This window comes from Peromyscus leucopus, chromosome 11 (genome assembly GCF_004664715.2).
Source record: "Peromyscus leucopus breed LL Stock chromosome 11, UCI_PerLeu_2.1, whole genome shotgun sequence".
NCBI classification, from domain to species: Eukaryota; Metazoa; Chordata; class Mammalia; order Rodentia; family Cricetidae; genus Peromyscus; species Peromyscus leucopus.
Window position 1 is genome coordinate 20,716,548 of NC_051072.1, and position 23,857 is coordinate 20,740,404.

The 23,857-nt window shown below is 36.1% G+C and overlaps 1 protein-coding gene across 7 annotated transcripts in view; it reads right to left on the bottom strand.

The window, feature by feature from the left end:
- The window catches only part of Zfr (zinc finger RNA binding protein), a 64,466-nt gene that overhangs the window by 23,935 nt on the left and 16,674 nt on the right, over nt 1-23,857 (bottom strand). For 2 of the 7 annotated variants that reach the window (XM_037209382.1, XM_037209383.1), the window contains exons 3-12: nt 23,801-23,824; nt 22,339-22,621; nt 21,281-21,425; nt 18,666-18,884; nt 12,089-12,336; nt 8,823-9,014; nt 8,039-8,330; nt 5,477-5,673; nt 3,693-3,812; nt 1,876-2,021 (exon numbers count right to left, since the gene is read on the bottom strand). In XM_037209382.1, the coding sequence (XP_037065277.1) occupies nt 1,876-2,021; nt 3,693-3,812; nt 5,477-5,673; nt 8,039-8,330; nt 8,823-9,014; nt 12,089-12,336; nt 18,666-18,884; nt 21,281-21,425; nt 22,339-22,621; nt 23,801-23,824 (1,866 nt within the window). The remainder of the gene's footprint in view (nt 1-1,875; nt 2,022-3,692; nt 3,813-5,476; nt 5,674-8,038; nt 8,331-8,822; nt 9,015-12,088; nt 12,337-18,665; nt 18,885-21,280; nt 21,426-22,338; nt 22,622-23,800; nt 23,825-23,857) is intronic. The other 5 variants (XM_028884417.2, XM_028884414.2, XM_037209384.1 and 2 more) reach the window with 4 other exon arrangements.

Below are 23,857 nucleotides of genomic sequence, written 5' to 3' on the forward strand. Positions count from 1 at the left end.
ACAGAGAAACCCTGTCTCGAAAAAAACAAACAAACAAAAAAACAAACAAACAAACAAAAAAAACCCCAATGAATTAAAAAAATAGTTATCTAGTATTACAACGCCTCCTTTACTAGTTAACATTTTTAGAATTGATTTCTGTTTTGTCTTGGTTCTATTATTTTTAAGTTCAATGGCTATCTCAAAAAAAAAAAAAAAAAAAAAAAAAAACCAAACCAACCATGTAGCAATAAGGCTATTCTAATAAATCTGTCTAAAATTTTAAAAATAAAGATGTGTGCTTATTGACTGTCATTGTAAAAACTACCAATATTTCCAGGTAGAGAATAAACAGTATATTTTAGGTCATGTGGGCACTGATAGAATACTTCTATGTTACTTAGGACTTGAGAGAAAAAAATAAGAAAATAACCCAGCTTAAAAGTTCTAGAAAATCATGTCTAGTCCAGTGATGTTTGTTACTGCTAAAAATGTTTACACAGTATAAAGGCAGGGATTTTAATTATTGTTTATAAACTCATGCTCAGTATATGAACATATTTCTCCAAGCACTGAGTAGGGACTTAAGATAATTGTACTTGATATATAAGTAAGAGGCTTAACTATGTAAAATCTAGTCATAGAAAGAATTCCCAATACATTAGAAAGGCACAAATTTAAAAAAACAATTTATTTTTACTATATACATAAAAACTGATGTGTTATCTATTACTGAAACCTAAAGGTAACACATAATAAAGTGTGAGTAAGTAGCTTTACAATGAAGTTATTTAAAAAGATTACATGTTCTTACTCACTCTGGGTTTCCAGACACAAAAGACCACTGTATGAGTCAATCATCTAAAACTGATTTCCTTTATGAAATTTATAGACTTTATAAAGATAGAAAGTAGATTAGTGGTTCCACGGTACTGAGATGGGACAGAAAATATGGTAAACAAACTGGGAGTGATAGTTAATGGGGCTGATTTCTTTTTCTTTTCTTTTCTTTTTTTTTTTGTTTTTAAAGATTTATTTATTTATTATGCATACAGTGTTCTGTTTGCATGTATCCCTGCATGCCAGAAGAGGGAGCCAGATCTCATTATAGATGGTTGTGAGGCACCATGTGGGTGCTGGGAATTGAACTCAGGACCTCTGGAAGAAAAGCCAGTGTTCTTAACCTGAGCCATCTCTCCAGCCCAGGGGCTATGATTTCTTTTAGGAGTGGTAAAATATTCCAAAACTGATGATGGTTTACAATTCTTTGTATATACTAAAATCTTGTAACTGAATTATACAATTTAAATATGAGATTTCTGTTGGTTCTAAACAGAAGCACATATCAAGCACTTATCAAAACATGACATTTCTTCAGATGTTATAATTTTTTTATAACTTTATTTTAAATTATACATGTTTGTCTGTATGTGCACATGTGAGGCCAGGATCCACAAGAGAGCACTAGATCTCCTAGAGCTGGCATTACAGGCAGCTACCTGATGTACTAGAAACTGAACTTAGGTCATCTGCAATAGTTGCCCCTATAATACCCACTTTCCTCATATATATTTAACATATATAATACCATTTACTATTTTTTCCATGGATCCTTGACTGAGCTTGAACTTTGACTGGCCTTGAAATCATAAGCCTTTGCTGGGATTGAAAGTGTGAGCCACCACCACAAAATTCTTCATTATCAAGGTAACAATCAAATATAAGTATACTAAGCATTCTAATGTTTATCATTCTTTGTTTAGGATCTTAGTGAACACTTAAAAGTACATTAAATAAATCTGACCCTGGAAGTCATATTCACAGAATAGTTTTTTTTTTTTTTCTTAAGGCAGAAGAACCACTTATTGTCACAGAATTAAAAGCTAAAAACACTACCTCATTTCCATCCTCCAGCGTTCCTCCTCTTCTCGTCTCCGCCAATATTCCTCCTTCTGCATTTGCTTTCTCATTTTCTCTTCTTGAATCTTTCTTGCTCGAATACTGGGCTTCACTTCTACTTGCAAATCTGGATTGACTTTTTTCTGTTAATTCCAATAATACATTTTAAAAAGGAGCAGGTCCCCTTGAACAAACCTAATTCATTAAACATAATTTATTTTTGTACTTATTGTCTGTTTGTATGTATGCATGCATATTTGCAACAATGCATGTGTGGAGATCAGAGAATAACTTGTTTGAGTGAGTTCTCTCCTTCTACTATATGGACTGGGGGGGAGGGGTCAAACTCAGACAGGTGCCAAGTGCCTTTACCTGCCTAAAACCATTATAAAATACACAATTTCAGTCTCTCATCAGAAGTTCAGTTACAAATTTCATGTAGCACTGGTATGTGCTAGTTTCTTGTTTCCATTTGTGAGATAACTGATGATGTCTTTGAACTGTTTCATCTGTATCTATCCTAAGTGAAAGGTTGAAATTATAACCATGTGCTACCATACCTAGTTTATGTAGCGTAGGGATCCAGTCTAGGACTGAGTGTGTGCACCAACTTAGCACTCTACCAACTGAGCTATACCCAATCCTGGTTTATGTATGTATATATGTATGTATGTATGTGTGTGTGTGTATGTATGTATGTATGTATGTATGTATGTATGTATGTATGTGTGAGTGTGTGTGTATCTCTGTATAGCCTAGGCTGGCCTTGAACTTGTAATTTGTTTCAGCTAGGTGCCAGAATACTCTGTTAAAATTTCCTAATGAGCTGGGCGGCAGTGGCGCATGTCATTAATCCCAGCACTTGGGAGGCAGAGCCAGGCGGTTCTCTGTGAATTCAAGGCCAGCCTGGTCCACAAAGCAAGATCTAGGACAGGCACCAAAACTGCACAAAGAAACCCTGTCCTGAAAAAACAAAAATAAATAAATACATACATACATACACACATACAATTTCCTAATGAAAAGTACAATCCGTATAATTAGGTTGGATCAGAGTAAAATCTTTTATTTATGAAACTAATGCTATATAACTACCCCTCTGCTAGTGTGCTCACTTATTAATCTAGTTGGAGCCAGATGTCAATGAATATGGATTGGGTACATGGATTCAAGTTATCATGAATTACATATTCCCATTCCATGTTTGAAAGAAAAATCACACACCTACTGTACCAGCCCAGGCTTTTTATCAACTTTAACATATTAATATCTGAAGGTGGGCAATGATGAATTCCTAGTATAAAATAAATGAGATCTTCCAGCATTATCTCCAAATTAACTTTACCAACATAAAGAAGGTAGGTGAAGTGGTACTCTGTAGACTCCATGTGAAACAACTATCATTACACGACTTCTTGACTCAAGCAATGGATTCTAGTCTACTCCTGCCAATTACAACAACAATGAAGAACATGGTTATACTGTTTTAGAATGAGAGATCATATACCAGGTGAGTTGTTTAGATGCTTTATTTTGCATACAGAATGCTCTAGTTGTTTTACAAAAGGACAACTAGCTCAGAGGCTAAGAGCACTGGCTGCTCTTCCAGAAGACCTTGGTTTGATTCCCAGCACGAAATGTTCCCAGTCTGTAACTCCAGTTCCAAGAGATTCAATGCCTTCTTCTGGCCTTTCTGGCAACAGGCAAACATGTGATGCACAGACACACATGCATGCAAAGCACCCATACATAATAAAAATGTATGTTAAAAAAAATCTTGAAAGAACAATAGTTGAGTAGTTACATTTACTTACTTTATACTGAAGTCTATGTCTTCGTCCTTTTAAATGCATCTCTTTAGCATTGGGGTCATTAAAGCTGCATTCACATAATTTACAATGGAAGCGAATGACTTTTCCTTCATCATTTCGTACCTTGGTATGGAAAAATAGAATCTCTGATGAAACTGGGAGCAAGCAGAATTTGAAATGGGGTAAAAACAAAGAGAAACATCTATAATTTTCACTTCTCTATTTTCAATGTATTTATATTGCTTTTCAAGACAGAGTCTCAAGAAGCCAAGAATGGCCTTAAACTCCTGATCCCCTGCCTTCCCAATATTGGTGTGCACCACTATGCTGGTCTAATTTTCAAATTTATTTTTAATCTCAACATCAAGACAGAGTCTCACTACTGTATCCTTAGCTGGCCTGGAATTCTCTATCTGACCTTGAACTCACAGAGATCCACCAGTCTCTGTCTCCTGACTGCCCAGGCCTAATTAAAAAAAAAATAAAAAAAATAGAAACTGGGACTGGGATGAGTACGGGTATATATTTGCCTTTGTAAAGTATTTTTTACTTCAATATCTGTCTATATGTAAGCATTTAGATTTACTTTTAAAATATTTCTATTAATTCTTTGACTATTTCATATGTTAGTATAATATATTCTGATCATATCCCATCCACTGTTATTCATTCCCATCTTTACCAACACCCCCCACCCCAGAAGTTTCTTTCCTAAGTTCTTGTCTTCTGGTGTGTTTTGTGATTTGCCAGATTTCACGAGACCACCTGCACAGGCACATGTTGACCCTTCACTTCTTTCTACCAGTCAGCAAATGCCAACCAATCTACACAGAGTGACATGGCTCCAGGAGGACCTGCACCACCCATGACTGAATGTTTACTGCCTCCATTTAAGCTGATCCTGTATGGGTCAACCAAGCTTTTCTAGTTAGCTAGACGCCATAAATTCACAATAGTTACTGACCACCCGCTTCTTGGAAATGAGGATGATTTAAAAGCCCAATTTTACTATACAACTTCTCAAAGCTCAAGACTTTGATGCATATGAAAAGTCAAGATACAATTTTTTTCTAACTGCACAATGAAAAAAAAACACAGTCAAATTGCGCTATTAAGGCTGGATTTGAATCACATAATCTAAAGATTAGATTTAATTAACCCAAGCCATTAAAAATAAAGGTGTCTGAGAACAAAATTTAAAAGGTAATCAGATCTTACCCTTATAAGAGAGATAATCAGTCATTTATAAATTACTTATAAGTTAAAGATCCTAGCTGTTTATCTTATAAACAAAGAGTCAATATATTATGTAATCTCTTTTGATAGAAAAATAGACTAAGGAATAAATAGTTACAAAACCCTACATGTCACTCACTCAATTTTACCTAATTGTCACACCTTTATTGGGCAAACATCCTAATTTTATAAATATATTCCAGAGCTTGGAAACTTATATATGCTTTCCAAAAGAGTGAAATCAAACTGTAGTGTTACACTATACCACTATATGATCTTTCTGTTAATAGCAACTACTTATTCAGGCCTGTATGCTCTTTTGCTCCTCCATTTACCGTACTCACTTGACCTACAAACAGGAATTGTTCTAATCACCTGAAGACAGCAAATGAATGATACCCATTAGATCAGCAGCCTTAATTTTATAAGTAACTGAAATCTAAACTACAACTGGGTACAGTGTGATTTTACATATAAATTGTGCTTGCAATGGAGTGACACATTTTTTTCTTTTGCCCAATTTCAGAGCAATGGTTTTCTCCAATCAATACCTCTTCCACATAGTCATGTCCCACTGGTTGAACATCACTCTGCAAAGCAGCAAGGGACGCAGGTGTGACAGGCTCGGATACTGCATCTTGCTTTACTTCTGGAATCGGCACAGCAGAGGCAGCAGGAGTACTTTTAACACACTCAGTTCCTTTTAAGTCTTCAGTTTTATTTCCCGTTGACTGTAGCTTATTACCACCTAAAAAAGCAAAAAAAATTATAGTAATTTTATTTTTATATAAATGTATAAACCTATTAGGATGAAAACAAAGTTATCTTTACTACAACTGGATAAACTTTATGCAGAATAGATTAGAATTTTTTAAAAAAAAACTGTATATATTACATTGCTTTCTGTATCCCATTAATGAACCACACTTCAAAATTTTTCCCTTTTCCATCTCAAAACATACAGCATATCCATAAACCCTATCTTGGTTCTAACATTTAGGATCCAAATTGAACAGAAGGAACCTGAAAAAGAAAAGGATTAAATATAATCCATGTTTGTAGTGAGCTCCCTAAACTGATTAATAAGAAAAAGTATTTACCTACCCCCCATAGCAGTTTCTCTTTTTATTTGCTCTTTTTTTATTTTCTTCTTATCTCTGAGATGGGGGTTCTCAGGCTGTAGACAAGTCAGGTCTGGAATTAACTATGTAGGCCAGGTTGGCCTAAATATTCTGGTATTTCTCTCTCTACCTCCCTAGTGCAGGAAATATAGACGTGTGTCACCATAGTGGGTTTTATGTGGGGCTAGGGATTGAACCCAGGGCTTTGTGCATAACAGGTTCAGCCCATGTGGACCATAACCACGTTACAAGGAAAACCTGAAGAAGTAAATTCTCTCCTACCACATGGGAACCAGGGATTGAACTGGAGTCATCAGACTTGGCAAGTGCCTTATATCCACCACATTCTTTCCAGCTGAGGGCTGTTTTTATTCTAAACTGTGAATAATCTCAAAAACGAAAAGAAAACTACAAATCACTGCTTTCACTTTAACCAATAAAATTCAATACTTTACGCAAGACAATAACATACTGTCAATGATCTACTCTTAAACCTCTTTCAAATTTATTTTAAGATCTACAGAAAGAATAAGACAATTATACAAATATAGGAAACTATCAAAGAACAACTTCAGCAAACTTTTATTAAAAAGTATAAGATAATGTAACTGTGATTGAGCTGCTCAAAATTTAAAGGAAGAGATAAGTATTTATAATATCCTGTGCTAATAGGAACTAAATTTTGTAGGAATGAAGCAAAGCAGAACAGAGTCACAAGCCTTTACCATGTCCAGTTAGAAATGATTTCACAAAGGGTCTATCATTTGAACTAGGCTTTGAGAGAAGATTAATGAGAATGAGACGGCCAAGAAGACAGCCGAGAATAATGTCTAATCAGAAAGTACAGCATGTCTAAGAGTGTAGCAACATGGACTTAAAGACTATAGTAAACTGAAGAAAGCCAGTAATTTAGTATCAACTACTCCCCCAGGTAAAGGTGACATGAAGTTAAGGTAGAAGTCAGTTATGAAGGCTTTTAAATAACACTAGTCATAGACTACATCTAAAGGCCAATGAAGATTTTTAAAAGAGATCACAGAGTTGGTACGTGTTTTCAAAAAATGACTAACAAGAACACAGAGATTATGATGAAGAGCCTAAACTGAGCTCTAAGAAAGACACTAAATGCCTAAAAAACAAGCCCTAACAACAAAAAGCCTTTCTACCATATAAACACTGCATAGATGCTAGGGAAATAGCAGGAAGCAATTAATAAGAAGAAATGTTAGTGAAGCTTTTCCTTAAAAAAAGAAAGTCAGTCATTTGTATGAGTATTTTGTAATATTCTCTTGATGGAACACAATGGGAAGGGAATATTTATTGGACAACCAGCTAGCAACCAAAATGATTCTCAAACTCAGGTGGGATTTTGAATTTGCCAGATTTTATAGTTGCATACACTAGAATGCATAAAATCATCTAAGAATATGCTCCAGAGAGATGAGACGCAGAACCATAATCTTAGGAATAATGTCATTTAACAAACATATAGGTACAGAATCAGTAATCTATCCAAAGAAGGGTGGGTGGACATATATGCTGGATACTATGATGTACCTTAGGATTTACAGTATAGCAGTCAATATGCCAAGCTGAAGTAGGCAATGAGCAGGATGAAATTGAAAACTTACCACTGATTTTGGAAGGGGCTTTTTAAAAAATGTTTCTGAAACAGTATTTTTCATATTAGCTTAAGCTGGCCTGGAACCAAACCCAGGCTGGCCTCAAATTGCTGGCAATCCTTCTGACTCAGCCTCCTGCTTGTCTCTAAGTACTTAGGTACCCGGGGAGTCCTGAAATAGGTTCAGAAAAGGATAGCAGACTGTGGACTGACTAGCAAGTACAGAGGTAGAGAGAACAGAGGCTGCTCGGGAGTACAGTGTCGCCTGGCACATATGAGACTCTGGGTTCAAAAGCCAGCAACACAATGGAGAAGAAAAACCACTCTGACAGAGTTAAAAGGAACACAAAGAATCAATCTTTAGTACTTGCCAACAAAGTTTATTTTGGGTGTAGATGTTTTCTTGGCAGCCATATTGGTAGGTACCGCTGACACTTTAGTGTTGGATGTGCTATTAAGAGACGAGTTTCCTGGAGTTGAAAGACCTTTCACTGAAGAAGTTGCAATTGATGACGTATTCAGAGTACAATTGCTTGCTCCAATACTTGAAGGAGAGGCAGTTGGTTTTGAAGCAGATACAGCTGTTGAAGAAGTAGCTTGGCTAACAACATTTGGTTCCGTTGAAGGAATAGGTTTACCAAGTTTTGTGTGTAATTTAACCACCTACAAAACAAAAAGCACACCTGTCAGGAAACTCAAATGTGTTGATTTTTTTTTTTAAGTTTGTCTGAGTGAGACTCTAAAATGAAAATAAAAAACTGTAATTTTCTTTGTTATTTTTACAATTATGGTTTTACAGATAAAACTCATTATTTTTAACATAATCTCTGTGAAGCAGATATGGGTCTGTAGTTCACTGATAAAAGGACTTGCCTATAAGCAAATCAGTTTGTAGTTAAGCAAGACAACTGAATTAGTCCCAAACTGTGAAGTGGTTTAATTCAATTTAAAGGTCTCTAGTGTTTCTCTTTTAAGCAATGACTATTTGAGGTTACCTTGATGTATGTTAACATATAAGCAAGGTTTTTAATATACTCAAAGGTTTCAAAAATTCAAGTCATCTATTTTCAAACCCCTGTTGAAAAAGTGAAAGTAAGTAGAGTAAGAAGACATAAGGCTGTGTGTGTGGGTGGGAGGGGGGACCAAAACACCTACTTTCTGATGCTTAGCACCACGAATGTGGGCAGCATATGCATCTGCTCCTGTACAAGACACATCACAGAGCTCGCAACGTAGCTGATTTTGTGTCCCACGAGTTGAGTTGTTGCTGCTGCTGGTATTTTGAGAGGCTTTCAATGCGGCTTCTTTTTTTTTATGTTTCTGTCCTTCTAAGTGCTCTTTATAAGTCTGTTTTGAACAAAAAGTACAAATTTTCTTTCTATAACATTCTATTCAATTTTCAGACCTCTAACACTCATTTAAAAATGGGATCATAAACTGGGTGTAGTGGCACATGCCTTCAATCTTAGTACTCAGGAAGCAGAGCAGAACTGCACTGAGTTGAGGCCAACCTGGTCTACATGGTGAGTTCCAGGCCAGCCAGTTACATGGTGAGACCCTGTCCCAAAAAAACACCAACAAAAACAGACAGACCCCAAAAGCAACAACAAAAGCAGAATGTGGTAAATGTGTGGTGGTGCAGACCTGTAATCTAAGCACTCAGTAGGCTGAGGAAGAGGATCATTGAATTCAAGGCTATTCTGAATTATATAACAATATACTGTCTCCAAAAAGGGAGGGGCGAGGGGGGTGTGGGTAGGGAGGGGATGCAGGAAGAATGGATAAGAACTGCTATTTTAAAAGCACCAAAGAACATAAGAAATTCTGTACATATGATCTGTGGTTCTCTGTAGTTTATTTAATAAGAATACTTTGCTATTTGGGTACCAAGAACTGAATTCAGGGATTTAAGTGTGCCACTACTATTGAACTACACATCAAACCTCCTAAGAACAGATTTATTCTGTGTATAGATGCAGTCATGTGAATGGGTGTATGTGTGCTGGAAAGCACAACCTAGGTTTCTATTCCTCAAGAGGTTAGTGCAGTCTTTTTTGTAGACAAGGTTTCCCACTGAAACCATCCAGGGAGCCAGGGATCTGCCTATCGCTGCTTTCTGAACAGTGGTATAAGCTCAGGTCACACCGGGTAAATTTTTTTTCACATTACTTCTAGGTATCAAACTTAAAGAGTTACATGCTTGCAAAGCCACTACTTTGCCAACTGAACTTCCCTATTCCTTACCCACTAGGATGAATTATGAAGCATTTCATGTATAGTTAGAATAGAACATAAACTGCCTGTAGTTTCAAGTACATGTATCTTTTAATGCTCATGTGTAACACTGGGCAAAACTACAATGGATAGCAGTCATTCTACAAAAAAAAAATCTGATTACATATCTAAAATGAGGGGGAAACTGTACCTATATTACTAGGAGGAAAAAAACCTACTGCATAATAAAAAACATTCTTTATAAAAAGGTACATTTATAAACTTTAATTTTTAAATTCTGAATGTATTTTTACAATTAACCTTCATTAGAATCTATAGTTAAATATACTGCATAAGAACAAATAGTATGAATACATACATTTTAATACTCCCTAATTAGGGGTCAGCAATTCAGAAAACACCAAAAATTGAAAATATTTCAGAATTATGTATTAAAAACATAACTAATCCAGTATATTAAAAAGTGTATATATAGGCCAAGCATAGTGGCACATGCCTTTAATCCCAGCACTTGGGAGGCAGAGGCAGGCGGATCTCTGTGAGTTTGAGGACAGTCTGGGCTGCACAGTGAGTTTGAGGGGTGGGGTAGTACATAGCGAGAGCCTGTCTCTTAAAGAATGAAAACACTCCCACCCCCCAAACACAAAGCATATACTGGTGGAATAAAGCTAGATAAAGAGAAATAATATGAAGAATCAAATTTGATCCACTCCCCCAAATAAGCTTTCTATATGCTAAGCTGCTGGTGTAAATCTTTTTTTTAAATAATTAAAAAAAATCATTAATGCCTGATACTCTCGGAGGCAAGAACCCTCATATCCCCTGGAACTGTAGTTATGGATGAGTAGTTTTGTGAGCCAGTACATATGTGCTGGAAATCCAACCCAGGTCCTCTCCAAGATCAAGTGCTCTTTAACCATGGAGCTATGCCTCTAGCCAACACTTATGTAAAATTTTATATAAAAACTTTTTTTTTTTTTTTAAAAAAGATGAGACTCGTAATACAGGCCAGGCTGGCCTTGAATTTATAATCTTCCTACTTCTGCTGTACAAGGTGTTGGGATTACAGGTGTGTACACCCATACATGACAAAAATTGGACTCTCTCATAGTCAAAACAAGTAAGGTTTAAGAAGGGATGAACTCATTAACAGACCCATGCTTGAAACACACATTTTAAGGTGTAGATGGTAGGATCATAACAAAAACAAACAAACAAAAGATAATAAAGGACTCACATTCTTCACAGGTTGATCTTTTTTAAAGCAATTGGAGGGAGACAGGGCCTTCAACCCAGGCTGGCTTCATATAGACTACATAGCCAAAGATGACAATGAACTTCCATTCTCTTGCATCTACCTCTCAGTACTGGGATTACAGGTGTGCAGCAACTTGCATGTCTGATTTATGCAGTTGTGGGGATTTGATTCTAGGGCCCAGTGCATAGGCAAGTACTTTACCAACCGAGCTCCATCCCCAGCCCAGAGTCATCTTCCTTCTACCCTTCTAACTTTCTATGTTCCCAGTCCCTCATGGACAAAGTCACAGACGTTACGGTCTAGAAAGCATGTACAAAACAGTCTCACCAGAAACATAATCCTTACAATTATAGGTTAATTTAATAAAAAAATCTTTTGAAGTTTTATATAAAAAGCAAAAGAGGCTTCCTAAAAAGGATGGGGTGGGGGGCGGGACCCAATTTCCTCATTTTTCATACATTTACAATCACTTTTACAGTTTTCCTGATTATCACTTCTGTGTGACAATACAAATAATTTCTAAAGAAATGTTTAGTGAAATACAGCCATCTCTCAGTGTTTGCAGGAAATTGTTTACCAAAATCCAAGTATGCTCAAGTTCTTTAAATAAAATAGCAAAATTATTTGCACACAATCTATGTATTTTACCTGCATACATTAAGATCTCTAGATTATTTATAATACCTGCTGTAAATCCTACTGAACAGCTTTATTGTATGGTTTAGGAAATAATGGAAAGGACAAAGTGCAGGCATTCTACACTGATGCAGTCTTCCACATGCATATTTTTGATCTATGGGTGAATCACTGGATGTAGAATACACAGATGTGAATGTGCTTTGTAGGCACAGGAGGAATTAGAACATCAACCCTACTCAACTATGAAAAATAACCACCGAGACTCATGGTAAATACACAATATAAGTACCTGTGGTCCAGCACAGCTGATCTTACAAACATCACAATAGTGAATCTGGGGTGGTTTGGGAGGCTGTTTTGGTTTCAGTTGTTTATTTTGGAATGGTGTTTTTTTAGTAAAGGTGGTCCCTGTCCAGGCAGCTGTTGCTGCTGCAGCAGCAGCTGCTGCTGCTGCTTGCTTCTGTTGCTGCTGCTGCTGTTGGTAGTAGGAAGACGCAGCTGAATATACGGCTGCTTCATAACCTGAATAAGATGTACCTTATAAATAAAACGAAACAAAGATTATGTTATATGATTATAAAAGGACAAGTTAAATGCCAATTATAAGTTTAAATTCAATAAATGTTGACAAAGGTAGATTTACACGTGCATATTTACAATATGTATATATCTTATCTCATAAAATCTTCCCCAATAAAACTTACCAGTCTTCTATACCAAGTCACTAAAGTATTTACTTGACACATAGCAGGTGTTATTAAGGTATAAGAAAAGTCTAAGATTTAGCCCTTCACTTAAGAGATTACTGCTCAACTGAATGTGTTTGACAACTGTGTGGTTACAGAAACTACTGATCCTCTAAACACACTTTACAAAGTACTGAATTTGAAGAAGAATCTCAAGTAGGAAAAATTCAAAAGCACTCCATAAGGTAAGATTTTAGGGCTGGAGAGATGACTCAGCCCTTAAAGGCTAAGCTCACAACCAAAAATAAAGGAAGGTTTGACAATTTAAGAGAATAACAGATAAAGAGAAAAAGATACATGGCACCAAGATTTTAAGTCCCAGTGATCAATTTATGGATTGTACAAATGATAAAAGCAAGAAACAAACAAAGCTAGTCTGGGAGGCAAGGTAATAAAGCTTACAAGATCACAGACCTAAGAACCAATAGGGTTCTTTCTTCAACAGCTTTTTATAAAAGCATTATGGTATTTTCTGGTTTAATATATATAGTTAGTCAATTTAAATTGTTGGAAGTCCTTACTGAATAAACACTTTATATTAATGACTGACATACATAAACACTGATGTTTAGCGACATATAGGCTTTAAAATTTGTAAAGACTTTAAGTTTAAAGTTGTCTATTTTCTTGAACTCCAGTGCACTGCCTGTTCACCATACCCCGAGTTGGCTCCCTTAGTTCCTTGAAAGTAAGTAATAGGTAGGCAAGAAGCGAAGGAAGACCAAGATGACAGAACAGCACAAAACTAAAGAGAACTGGGACTGGAATTACCACTCAGCAGTCGATGGCACAAGGCCATAGGTTCAATCCTCAGCCCAGAGATGGAATGGGGAGTGGGGTAAGTGAAGAGAATGCATATGAATGAATGTATAACTTTTTGTTCTGAAAGGCTAGTCAATTATAACCAAATGACTTCTGGCCTACTGATTCCAACACATCTACACACACAGAAGAAAAGATGAATTGGAAGATGAGAGCTAAGATACATGAGTAACCAGAATCATAAGAATCTCAAAACTGACCAAGTTAACAAAGATAAAGAAATCAGGTAACTTTTTGAGTTAAACTCTTTTTGAATTTTTATGTCAAACTATCAGATTAAGATGCTTATAAAATTTTAAGATAGGAAAATGTGGTTGAAGACAAGAAAACACCCAAAAGAGGAAAAAGGCAGATATACCAGTGATGACTATATGATAAGAGAATTCTTGGTGTGACTGGTTTTAAGAAAACTTCCATAAGTCAATAAACTTTATTAGGAGTCCTATTAATATTAGCTTGTACTCAACAAACCAAAACAGAAATTCAAACCAAAACAAAAAACCCCAAAACTAACTTTAAATGAATGTTATCAAACAATATTAGCAAATGCTTTCAAATTTATAGACAGAACCAGTTTAAATTTCACTGTAAAAAAAAAAAAAAAAAAAAACAAAAAAAAACACACACAATAAGGCTAGTAAAATTGCTCAGAGGTTAAAAACATTTGCTGCTCTTGTCTGATGACCTGAGTTCAATCCCTGGAATTCATGTGGGAAGGGAGAACCACTCCTAAATGCTGTCTGGATTTCCACATGTAGCAAAAGTGTACCTGTGAATATCTGTAAGCGAGCACATACACACACACACAACCAAACCAAACCAAAAACAACCTGTCTGACTAAAACCAATAAAGTAGCTAGCAAGTATGATGATACATGCATGGAGTCTCATCTACTTAGGAAGCTGAATCAGGAATAGCATTTGAGCCCTGGAGCTCAGGCCAGTCTGGGCAACACGACTAGAAACTAAATGGGGGAGAAGAACATATATATATATATCCTAAAAAACAAAACCAGTAAAGCTATTTTTATATTATTATTAATTAAGAATGACTTTCACATAAAATCATCTTTAAAATCATAATGGAACCCAGGGCTTCACATTTGGTAGGTAGATCTTTTACACAGAAACTGTAAAAATGAAACTTAGTAGACTACATACATCTTTGGTGTGTTTACTTTTGAGAGTCCACTATATGGAAGGCAGTGTGCCAGACACTGAAGTTTTAGAAGATATCCATAAAGTAGGTATCACTACCCTTACTTTACAGATACACATGCATATACACAATTAAAAGAAATACATATATTTTTAAGTTTACAGCTTGGTGGCAAGCATCTTTACTCACTGAGCCATCTTGCTGGCCAATAAATTTTACTTTTCTGAGTCACATCGCTACTATATAATAATATTTCAATATACCAAACAGTGTATTTATGAGATATAGTGTGGCATTTCAGGTACAGGAGGAATATCTTCTAATGTTTAATATAACATAGCAGGATGACGATGGTTAATAACAATAGAACAAATATTTCAAGATAGCTAGCAGAGAGGTATTTGAATATTTGCACACAAAGGAATGGTGTTTGAGGTGAAGGTATGCATATCATCCTGATCAATCATTACATACTGTACATGTGTTGAAATGCCATACTTTGCTTGTGTGTGAGTTAAGTGCATGTCAGTGCAAGTGCTGAGGAGACCAGAGGTGTTGAATCCTTTGGAGCTGGGGTTACAGGCTCTTGGTATCTACCTGACATGGGGACTAGGAACCTCATTTGGCTCCTCTGTAATAGTACATACTCTAAACCACTAAGCCATCTCTCTAGCCCCCAAGCTGACAACTGGAGTTCGATCCCCGAGAAGCACATGGTGGGAGAGAATCAACTCCCTCAAGCTGTCCTTTCATTTCCACATAGGTATACTGTGTGTTTGCTCTTCCCACTATATAAAATAAAGATTTTAAAACAGCGTAAAAACATTAGAAGTGCTGTATACACACACTTCAAAATACAGTATCATCCAGAGACTAAAATACAATGAAACGTTAAAAGTTTCTAAAGGACAGTCACATTTATAAGAAACCATAAGGATCCTTACTAAAATGGCTGCTTGCTGAATCTAGGGCAAGAAAATCTTAAGTGCTCAATGACTAATGTGGCAATGTCAAAAAGACTCAGAAATAAAAGGATCCCACTGGTCAAATTCATGAAAATAATGTCTCAAAGGAGAGGAATCTATAGTGCTGAAGTGGAAGAAGGGGACTTCTTGGAGAAAAATATACTTAAGGGCTGGGCAGTGGTGGCGCACGCCTTTAATCCCAGCACTCAGGAGACAGAGGCAGGCGGATCTCTGTGAGTTCAAGGCCAGCCTGGTCTACAAAGTGAGATCCAGGAAAGGCGCAAAGCTACACAGAGAAACCCTGTCTCGAAAAACCAAATAAATAAATAAATAAATAAATAAAAATTTAAATATATATATACTTAAGGATCAACATGTTAAAAACAACAAAAATTCCAACCACCACCAAAGAAATTTATTTACTTATACATTCAAAATATGACAACCTGCAGTTGGTAGCTGGACAACAGGCCCATAGATTACTTAATTATAAGGAGAAAAGGTATTTTAGTAATGGAGATACCTGATAAGCATTATATGAACCAGTGATGGAATCATGGATTAGAAATCAAGAGGAGTTATTCATTTTATGTCCCTGATGTAACTGAACAGAAAGAACATTCGAAAGTAGTTTTTCTTTATTAACAAACAATACTGACACATGTCATGGCAGGTGCACTTACTTTCCCAAATGAAGGAATGTACAAAAAGGAAGGAAAGTAGAAATCAACACTGGGTTTTTGGTGCATGCTTATAATCTCAGTACTTAGATGGACAAGGCAGGAAGATCACATGAATATAAAGCCTGCCTAATCTATACTCCAAATTCTAGGCTAGCATCAGGAGACCATATCTCAAAACCAAACCACCCAGATTGTTGGACAACAATTCAAAATTGAACTGTCCACATCAGGAGAAAATAAACAGATTATTTAACTGGAGAAGTATAATCACTAAGATCTTACTCTGCCTGCCAAACTCAATCATTTTAATTTTACATAAAAAAGTTGAAAAAAAAAAAAACCCACCAAATTTAACCAGAATTTAGAATATGATAGTACATATATTTGATTTCCTTATTATTAAAATTGTGGCTCATTGGGTACATGTCAAAAAAAGCAATTGATAAGAAAGTTGCCATCAGCCGGGAAGTGGTGGTACGTGCCTTTAATCCCAGCATGTGGGAGGCAGAGGTAGGAACATCTCTGAGTTCAAGACCAGCCTGATATTCCGGGACAGTGAGGGCTACACAAAGAAACCCTGTCTTGAAAATCAAAAACAAAAAAGAAAGCTGTCATCCTTGGGGCTGGGGAGTTGTGGAGCTTATAGCCAAATCTGATAATCTGCGTTTGATCCCTGGGATTCACAAGGTGGAAGGAGAGCCAACTCCTGCAAGGTGTCTTCTGACTTGCACATACTCTCTCTCTCTCTTTCTCTCTCACAAGTATTAATAAACTTCTTTAAAAAGTTGTCATTAAAGCATGTAATGTATAGTCAGGTAACCTGAGAGTTCTTGACACTGTGGCTATGTAAAAAGAGTATCTTTAGTCTTAGGAGTATTTTCTGAAGAACTTAGGGCAAAGTACCAGATTGCATGATTACATCTTACCAAACATAGGCAAGAGGGAAACTACGACCAAACATAATGTAGACATTTAAAAGTATGTCCAATAATATTCTATTGCAATAATCCTGACTACAATTGTAATCAAGCAACCAACCAACCAAAGAAGCAGAGAAACTTAAGCAGAGTCCTATTTGAATAGAAGTATCAGTTTCTTGAAATTGAAGAGTCATTTCCTAAATAAGGAAAATCCTGACCACATCTTTACTCTTAATAAAAAATGTTTCTCTACTCTAACTTCCTTTAATCAGGTCCTCATCCACAATTTGGTCAGACTTCTCAGACAAGACCCTAAAAAGTTTTTGCACCCTGATAAGCCTCTCCGTCCACGCAGCAATCCAAATCAGACCAAATTAGAAAAAGCCCCGGTTTAATGGGTAAAGCATTCCTGGGTGATTCTCCAGCCCCCCAGAGGAGAAGGGGACAAGAGACTGAAAAACCATGTCTGTTTTCTGGGGTGTAGTTTAAATACACTTTGGGAGTGGTCTTGAGCATGTCTAGGGGAGGACCTGAGGGACAGGGTCTGGGCAGAGAGGTGGGGCTTCCACCAGAACATGCCAGACTCTTTGGGTATATGGATGCCAGGGGCTAAGGCGGAGCTTCTACCAAAACAGACCCTTTCCTCATTCCAATTTGGTTCCACATGTTGCTAAGATAAAATAACCACCACATCAGTTCCACAAGGCTTTGCACACACACACATCCACAGTTTCATCTCAAAATATCACGGGTTGCTCTTCTCAAACTATCTGCTTGCCTAGTTCCACTGTATTCCTAGAGTCAGAAATAAGAAATCTGAGAAAAACAAAGGTATCTTCTAAAATTCATTAACTAGGCTTCTGATACTCAGAATACAGCAAAGCAGCAAAAGGTAAAGAATTCAAACTGTCTATGTCACCTTAAAGCCTCCACAGAACATGACAGGGTATTAAAGAATACAAGCAATACATATATTAGCAGTACAAAGTCAGGAGTCTACAAAAATACACATGCAGTTTTCATCCCTGCAAAATTAATTACTTAGTCAGAAATGAAGTCATTGTTATTTAAGACAGGTGCGTCATATAACCACAATTTCATGGATATTTATAAAAAAGCTGCCAACATTTTCAGGGACTATTTATTTATGACAATAAATACGAAGAAACAGCTCACCAAGAACCAAAGAAACAATACACATCATTTGTCTATGGTTGTCTTCAAGTGTTAACCTTGTATTTTCAAATTCAGTATCAGAAAACAATCCTGCAGTAGACTGTATGCTTGCTATCTCTTCCAACTGAAAAGCCAGGTCAGAACACATGACTAGCTTTCAAATTCCCCCAAAGGGCAGTATATTCTGCTTAGGGCTTCTACTACCACCATCATCAACAACAACACTGCTTTAATATGGACCTTTTGTCACATGAGGTGCAAATACTTATATTAACAATCATCAATTAATTCAATTCCTGCTACTACAAGTGAAATAATTCCAGAGAAAATCAGGACAGTGTCTAGTCAGTGCTTTGCAATTTCTTTACCATTTAAATACAGTTTGTCAGTCTTACCAGAATAAGTAACTGCTGTGGTACTGTAAGTAGCACTCTGAGTGTAGGACGGCACCACAGTAGCCGCAGCTGCCACTGGCTGTACGGTGGAGGACACAGGATAAATGGAGAAAGTAGTGGTAGCTGGACTTGGTGTGGCTGGTTTTATGGCTGTCACTTGTCGAGCTTGCTGGGCTTGAGTATACTGTGTTGCACCTTGACTATAACCTGCTTTAGGAGCTAAAGCAAGAAAGACATCAGAAGAAGAGAAGTGTAACTCCAGTCACTGTAACAATATACTTAAAGAACTAAAAGCAATAGCAATCAGAAGTCCTAGCAATTTCTTCTGAGCAAATGATACAGCTCTTACTACTAATATGAATAAAACATGTAAATTCATTTACTACCTGTCCCCAAATGTCTCTTCATTTCTGGCATGACAGTTCATCACAATTACAACCAGAACAGCTGTACCATTTATAAGTGACAGATTAAAAAGTTTCTGTATAATTTGTGGATATGTATTTAAATAAATCAGTCTACTTGAAAGGCTTAATGTTACAAACAGAACAAAGAGAGCTAAATTTGTATTTTAATTCATATTAAAAATTTCAGTGCTTAATCCTGAAACTTGTTCATATACCATCAACTGCATCTTGCCAATTTATTCAAGTGAATTTAACTCTAACTCAAAATATTATTCTTCAAATAGCCTGAAAAAAAGCTATTCTATTCTATTTATTTATTTATTTTGTTTTTTTAAGACAGGGTTTGTCTGTTCAGTCCTTCCTGTCCTGGAACTCACTTATATATACCAGGCTGCCCTCAAATTCACATATGTGCCTGCCTCTGCCTCCTGAGTGCTGGGATCAAAGGCGTGCGCCATTACCAAAAAAAAAAAAAAAAAAAAAAAAAAAGCTGTGGTACTGTAAGTAGCACTCTGAGTGTATGGCTACTATTCATGTTTTACTAAACTTTGTCTTCGACAATACTCAAAATATGAAAAAAACCCTTATCAATCATATTTCTCATTAATTACTAGTCACTCATTAATTGTTTCATTTCTGAGAAATGCCCAAATACAAGAGTAAAAACTTGATGCTCAGTTAAGATAATTTTAAACTTATCTATACACAATCCAAAGAACACAGATTAAGATAGCATTTTACAGAAAAATCTAATATCTAAGACCTAAATTACTAAAAAGTCAGTCAATGTCAAAAAAAAAAAAAAATCAATCAAGATCTTCTGACTCTCACATAATTCAGCACTCTTAAGCCCAAGACTAGCCTTGGAATAACTATGAAGTTCGTGTGTGTGTGTGTGTGTGTGTGTGTGTGTGTGTGTGTGTGTACACATACATACAAACAGAGAAATGATCATAAAAAGGCCAGCCATTGCAACTTACAGACACACATTCTGAGACAAGGCCTTACATTTACTAGAAAGCCCAGCCTGGCCTCAAACTCATGCCTCCCACATGCTAGGATTATAAACACATGGATGCCCACCTTCAAAATAGTTTTCAGGGCAAGCACTCTGCCAACTTTTAAGAGATTTACAAAATCAAAACAGAGACACTGAAGAGATGGGCAACTACTTCATGTATAGATGTGTATAAAGAACAGAAATGGAGAGGGAAAAGAAAACACTTCCTACTCATGATAATGAAACCAGTTTGACCTTTTGCAAACAAAGGTTCTAATCTACCTTCAAAAATAAGATATTGCTCAATCTTCAGACCTCAGCATTTTTTTTTTTTTTTGAAAGAGGGTCTAATATAATCGAGGCTAGCCTCAAATCTACTATGCAGCTGAAGTATAGTCTTGACCTCCTGATCCTCCTACCAAATGCTGGGATTACAGACATGCATCATATGATGTTGTGGGTTGGACCTAGGACATTATGAAAACAGGGTAAGCACTATCCCAGCTGAGCTATATTCCTAGCTCCTCAGCTTTAAAATAAAGCTCCTTAAAAATGTTTTGTTGTTGTTATTTTATTTTGGTCAAGTTCTCAAGTCTGTAATAAGTCTATCCTTTAAAGTCTACAAATATGGAGGCTTCTATACAGACAAAAAACTTTCTGCACTTGAACTCATATATATATATAGCGCACTATGCTTAACATTATGGATGTTCAGTGGATGTAGCCGGCTAGTACTCTGGGCATAGCAGTGGCCTGGAAAAGGGTTGTGGGGGTGTCTAACAATTAATTTTACAAACTTGGGGAGTGAAACCCATTACCAGTGGTTGGTAACAGAACCACCTGTCATCACAGATAAAAATATGGGCCCATAAAAGTACCAACTAGTTACTAAGACACTCAGTATTATAAATGAGGCATGTCTGGTATAGCATGTGGTACAAGTTAGTGTCACAGTTTCTTTTGTACAGTTGATTTCAGCAAGACAGAAATCCTATGCTGTAAACCACAAACAGCATACACTTCCAGAACAAACGGACACCATCAATTCTCTTAATCATCCTCTTGTGACTCAATGGCATTATAGTAGTAGAAAACAAGGACATTAATAGAACCATTGTAGATAGATTCTGCAGTTTGTTTTCATTAGAATACCCCAAACATACATTTCAATAATTGATACTCAAACTGTTTATGCTCATAAAGCCCACCTGTCTGATAGTAGGTTTCAGCAACAGAAGGCTGAGGCTGGGCGGCAGCAGCTACGGCAGCAGCAGTTGCTGTTGGCTGTTGGTAGTACTGCTTACTATCATAAGCTACAGCAGGGGCTGTGGATCTTACATATGAATATGAGTCCTAAGAGAAGAAAGGAAAAACAAAAGCCTTGACTTAAGTGGCAGGAAAAAATCCTTACTATGTAAAAATATAACAAAGGAAAAGCCATATAGTTTCAATACAATACAACTAATCAAATTACTAGTTTATCATAAGGAAATAGATCATTAACAATAAATATAAATATAGTAAATAGTAACTAGTAATACAATCAAGTTTTAATACAAATACAACTAATTTTGAACTTTTAAAAATAAAAACCATTTCAAGCAGTATGTTTGACTTCAATGAGAATTTCAAAACATTTAAATATATAACTTAATAATCAAATAAACCCATTTTACTCAAAAACAAAAACCCACCAAAAAACAAACAAAACAAACAAACAAAAAAACCCATGACTGTAATTTTGCATTTAAAGATAACTCCTATGGTATTAGAAAAAGAATTTCCATGGGACTAGGTGATACATACAGCATAAAAGTATAAGCAAGAGGACCAGGAACTTTGACAAATTTCAAGAAAACATGTACTATTTATTCAATGTAGCTTACAACCATGACCTTCAAACTTCCCTATCCCAAATGGACAAGTAAAGCTCACTTGTATAAACAAAGAACATTTTTCCTATGTAATTTCTTTTCTCCATAAACTTAGGGTAAAATGAAAGTATTTGAACAGTAATTTGTTTAACCTTTTAAAAAACTTAAACACATATAAAGACACGTACGTGTAATAGGGTAAAACTAGCAAAGGAGAATTAATGTAAAATCCACTGTAAAGAAACTTAATGCTTGGATCATACCCTTGAACACCCAGGAAATCATTCACTTTATCACTGTAAGTACATTTAGACGTACTGGCTTAGGCCTTCTATTATATCTGAACCCATTAATGTACACTTTAAGGCTACTGAGGCTAGTTGTTTTCTTACCTGGTAGTTTTGTGTAGTAGCTGGGGGTGGTGGTGGTGGTGCTTCTTGTTGCCTCTGGGTGTAACCATAGTCTGTTGCTGTGTGTGCAGTAGGGTAGCCTCCATAAGCAGCAGCTGTTGCAGCAGCTGCAACAGCTACTGGAGCGGGCCTGGCAACTGCAACTGTGGCGGCTGCTGGTGCGTAAGCAGCAGTAACTGTGTGAGCAGCTACTGGAGCCTGGTGGACAGTGTAGCTAGCAACTGTAGTTGGATGAGAATAGGCTACACCCGAAGCTGGCTGCTGGCTATATTGTGAAGTAGAAGAATAAATATAATAATTTAATTTTAAAATCAGGCAGTTAGCCATCTTAAAATCACTTATCAACTTAAAAACACGGGAAGTATGATTTAATTTTTAAAATCAAGGAATCATCTTAAAATTATCAACTAAAAGCATATTTTTCAAGTAATAGAATTAGTGACTACAGAAGGCTAAGCAGCTGAACTCAATACTTTCTATTCAATACTATTACCAGTTACTATTTTTTAAACTAAATTTTCATTTCTTAATCACAATACTTTATATATTCACACATATATTATGCATCAGATCATGAATCACATGGCAAAGCAAGAGTAATAGAGATATGAAACACCAGGAAGAAAAAAAATTATACCGAATTAGGAATTTAAAAAAGCATTTGTATATATAAAGTTCTTTATTTTATTCTATGTAATTTAAAATCTCAACAAAGATTAAATTAAATCTTACACAACTTACAATGGAATATATGATAAAATTTCCAGCTTACAAGTAGCATTTCATTAGTTAAGTTCTTTTAGAAATTTAATAGGGCTTGTTGTAAAAGGCCCTAAGGCAGATAGATGTTCTGCAGTCATTCCCATCTAAGCCTCAAAGGCAAAAGCATTTTCCAAAATAGTAATCAAATGAATTCCACCTAAAAGTCTTATAGAAATGTTACTGTTAACTTCTTTAAAATGAGACTCTGTGTTATATAAAACTCAAGTCATACAGCTGTTATCACAAGATGGCACAGTTTTTAATTTTCATTAAAAGTTCACTTGCTAAGACTGTACTACCAAGGTACGCATGCCTTCTCAAAAGCAGAGACACCCAATAGCTGAACTGTTTTGCCTAACAACAAGGGTTAGTACGAGCCAACAGTTAAGAATAGCTGGGTGTGTGTGAACTGCTGATAGCACTAATTACAAGTATGTGATTTATGAGTTATAAAGTACAGTATATATCCTGTATTGATGTGCATGGCAGCATAGAAAGACTATATAATTAGTATTTTGAATCACCATATTTAACCTGCATTATGGAAAACACCAATCAACTAAAATTTGACCAAAGGAAATCAATAATGAAACTTATAGGTAAGGATTTTATTTCATAAATATTTCAAAAAACGGAAGATTCTAGAAAAGATGATAGCTGCCTTCTAAAAGAAGACACTTACTCCATGCTGCTCCAGAGAACAGAACTAGAACCAACAGAAGTTACAGGGTGCCAGATT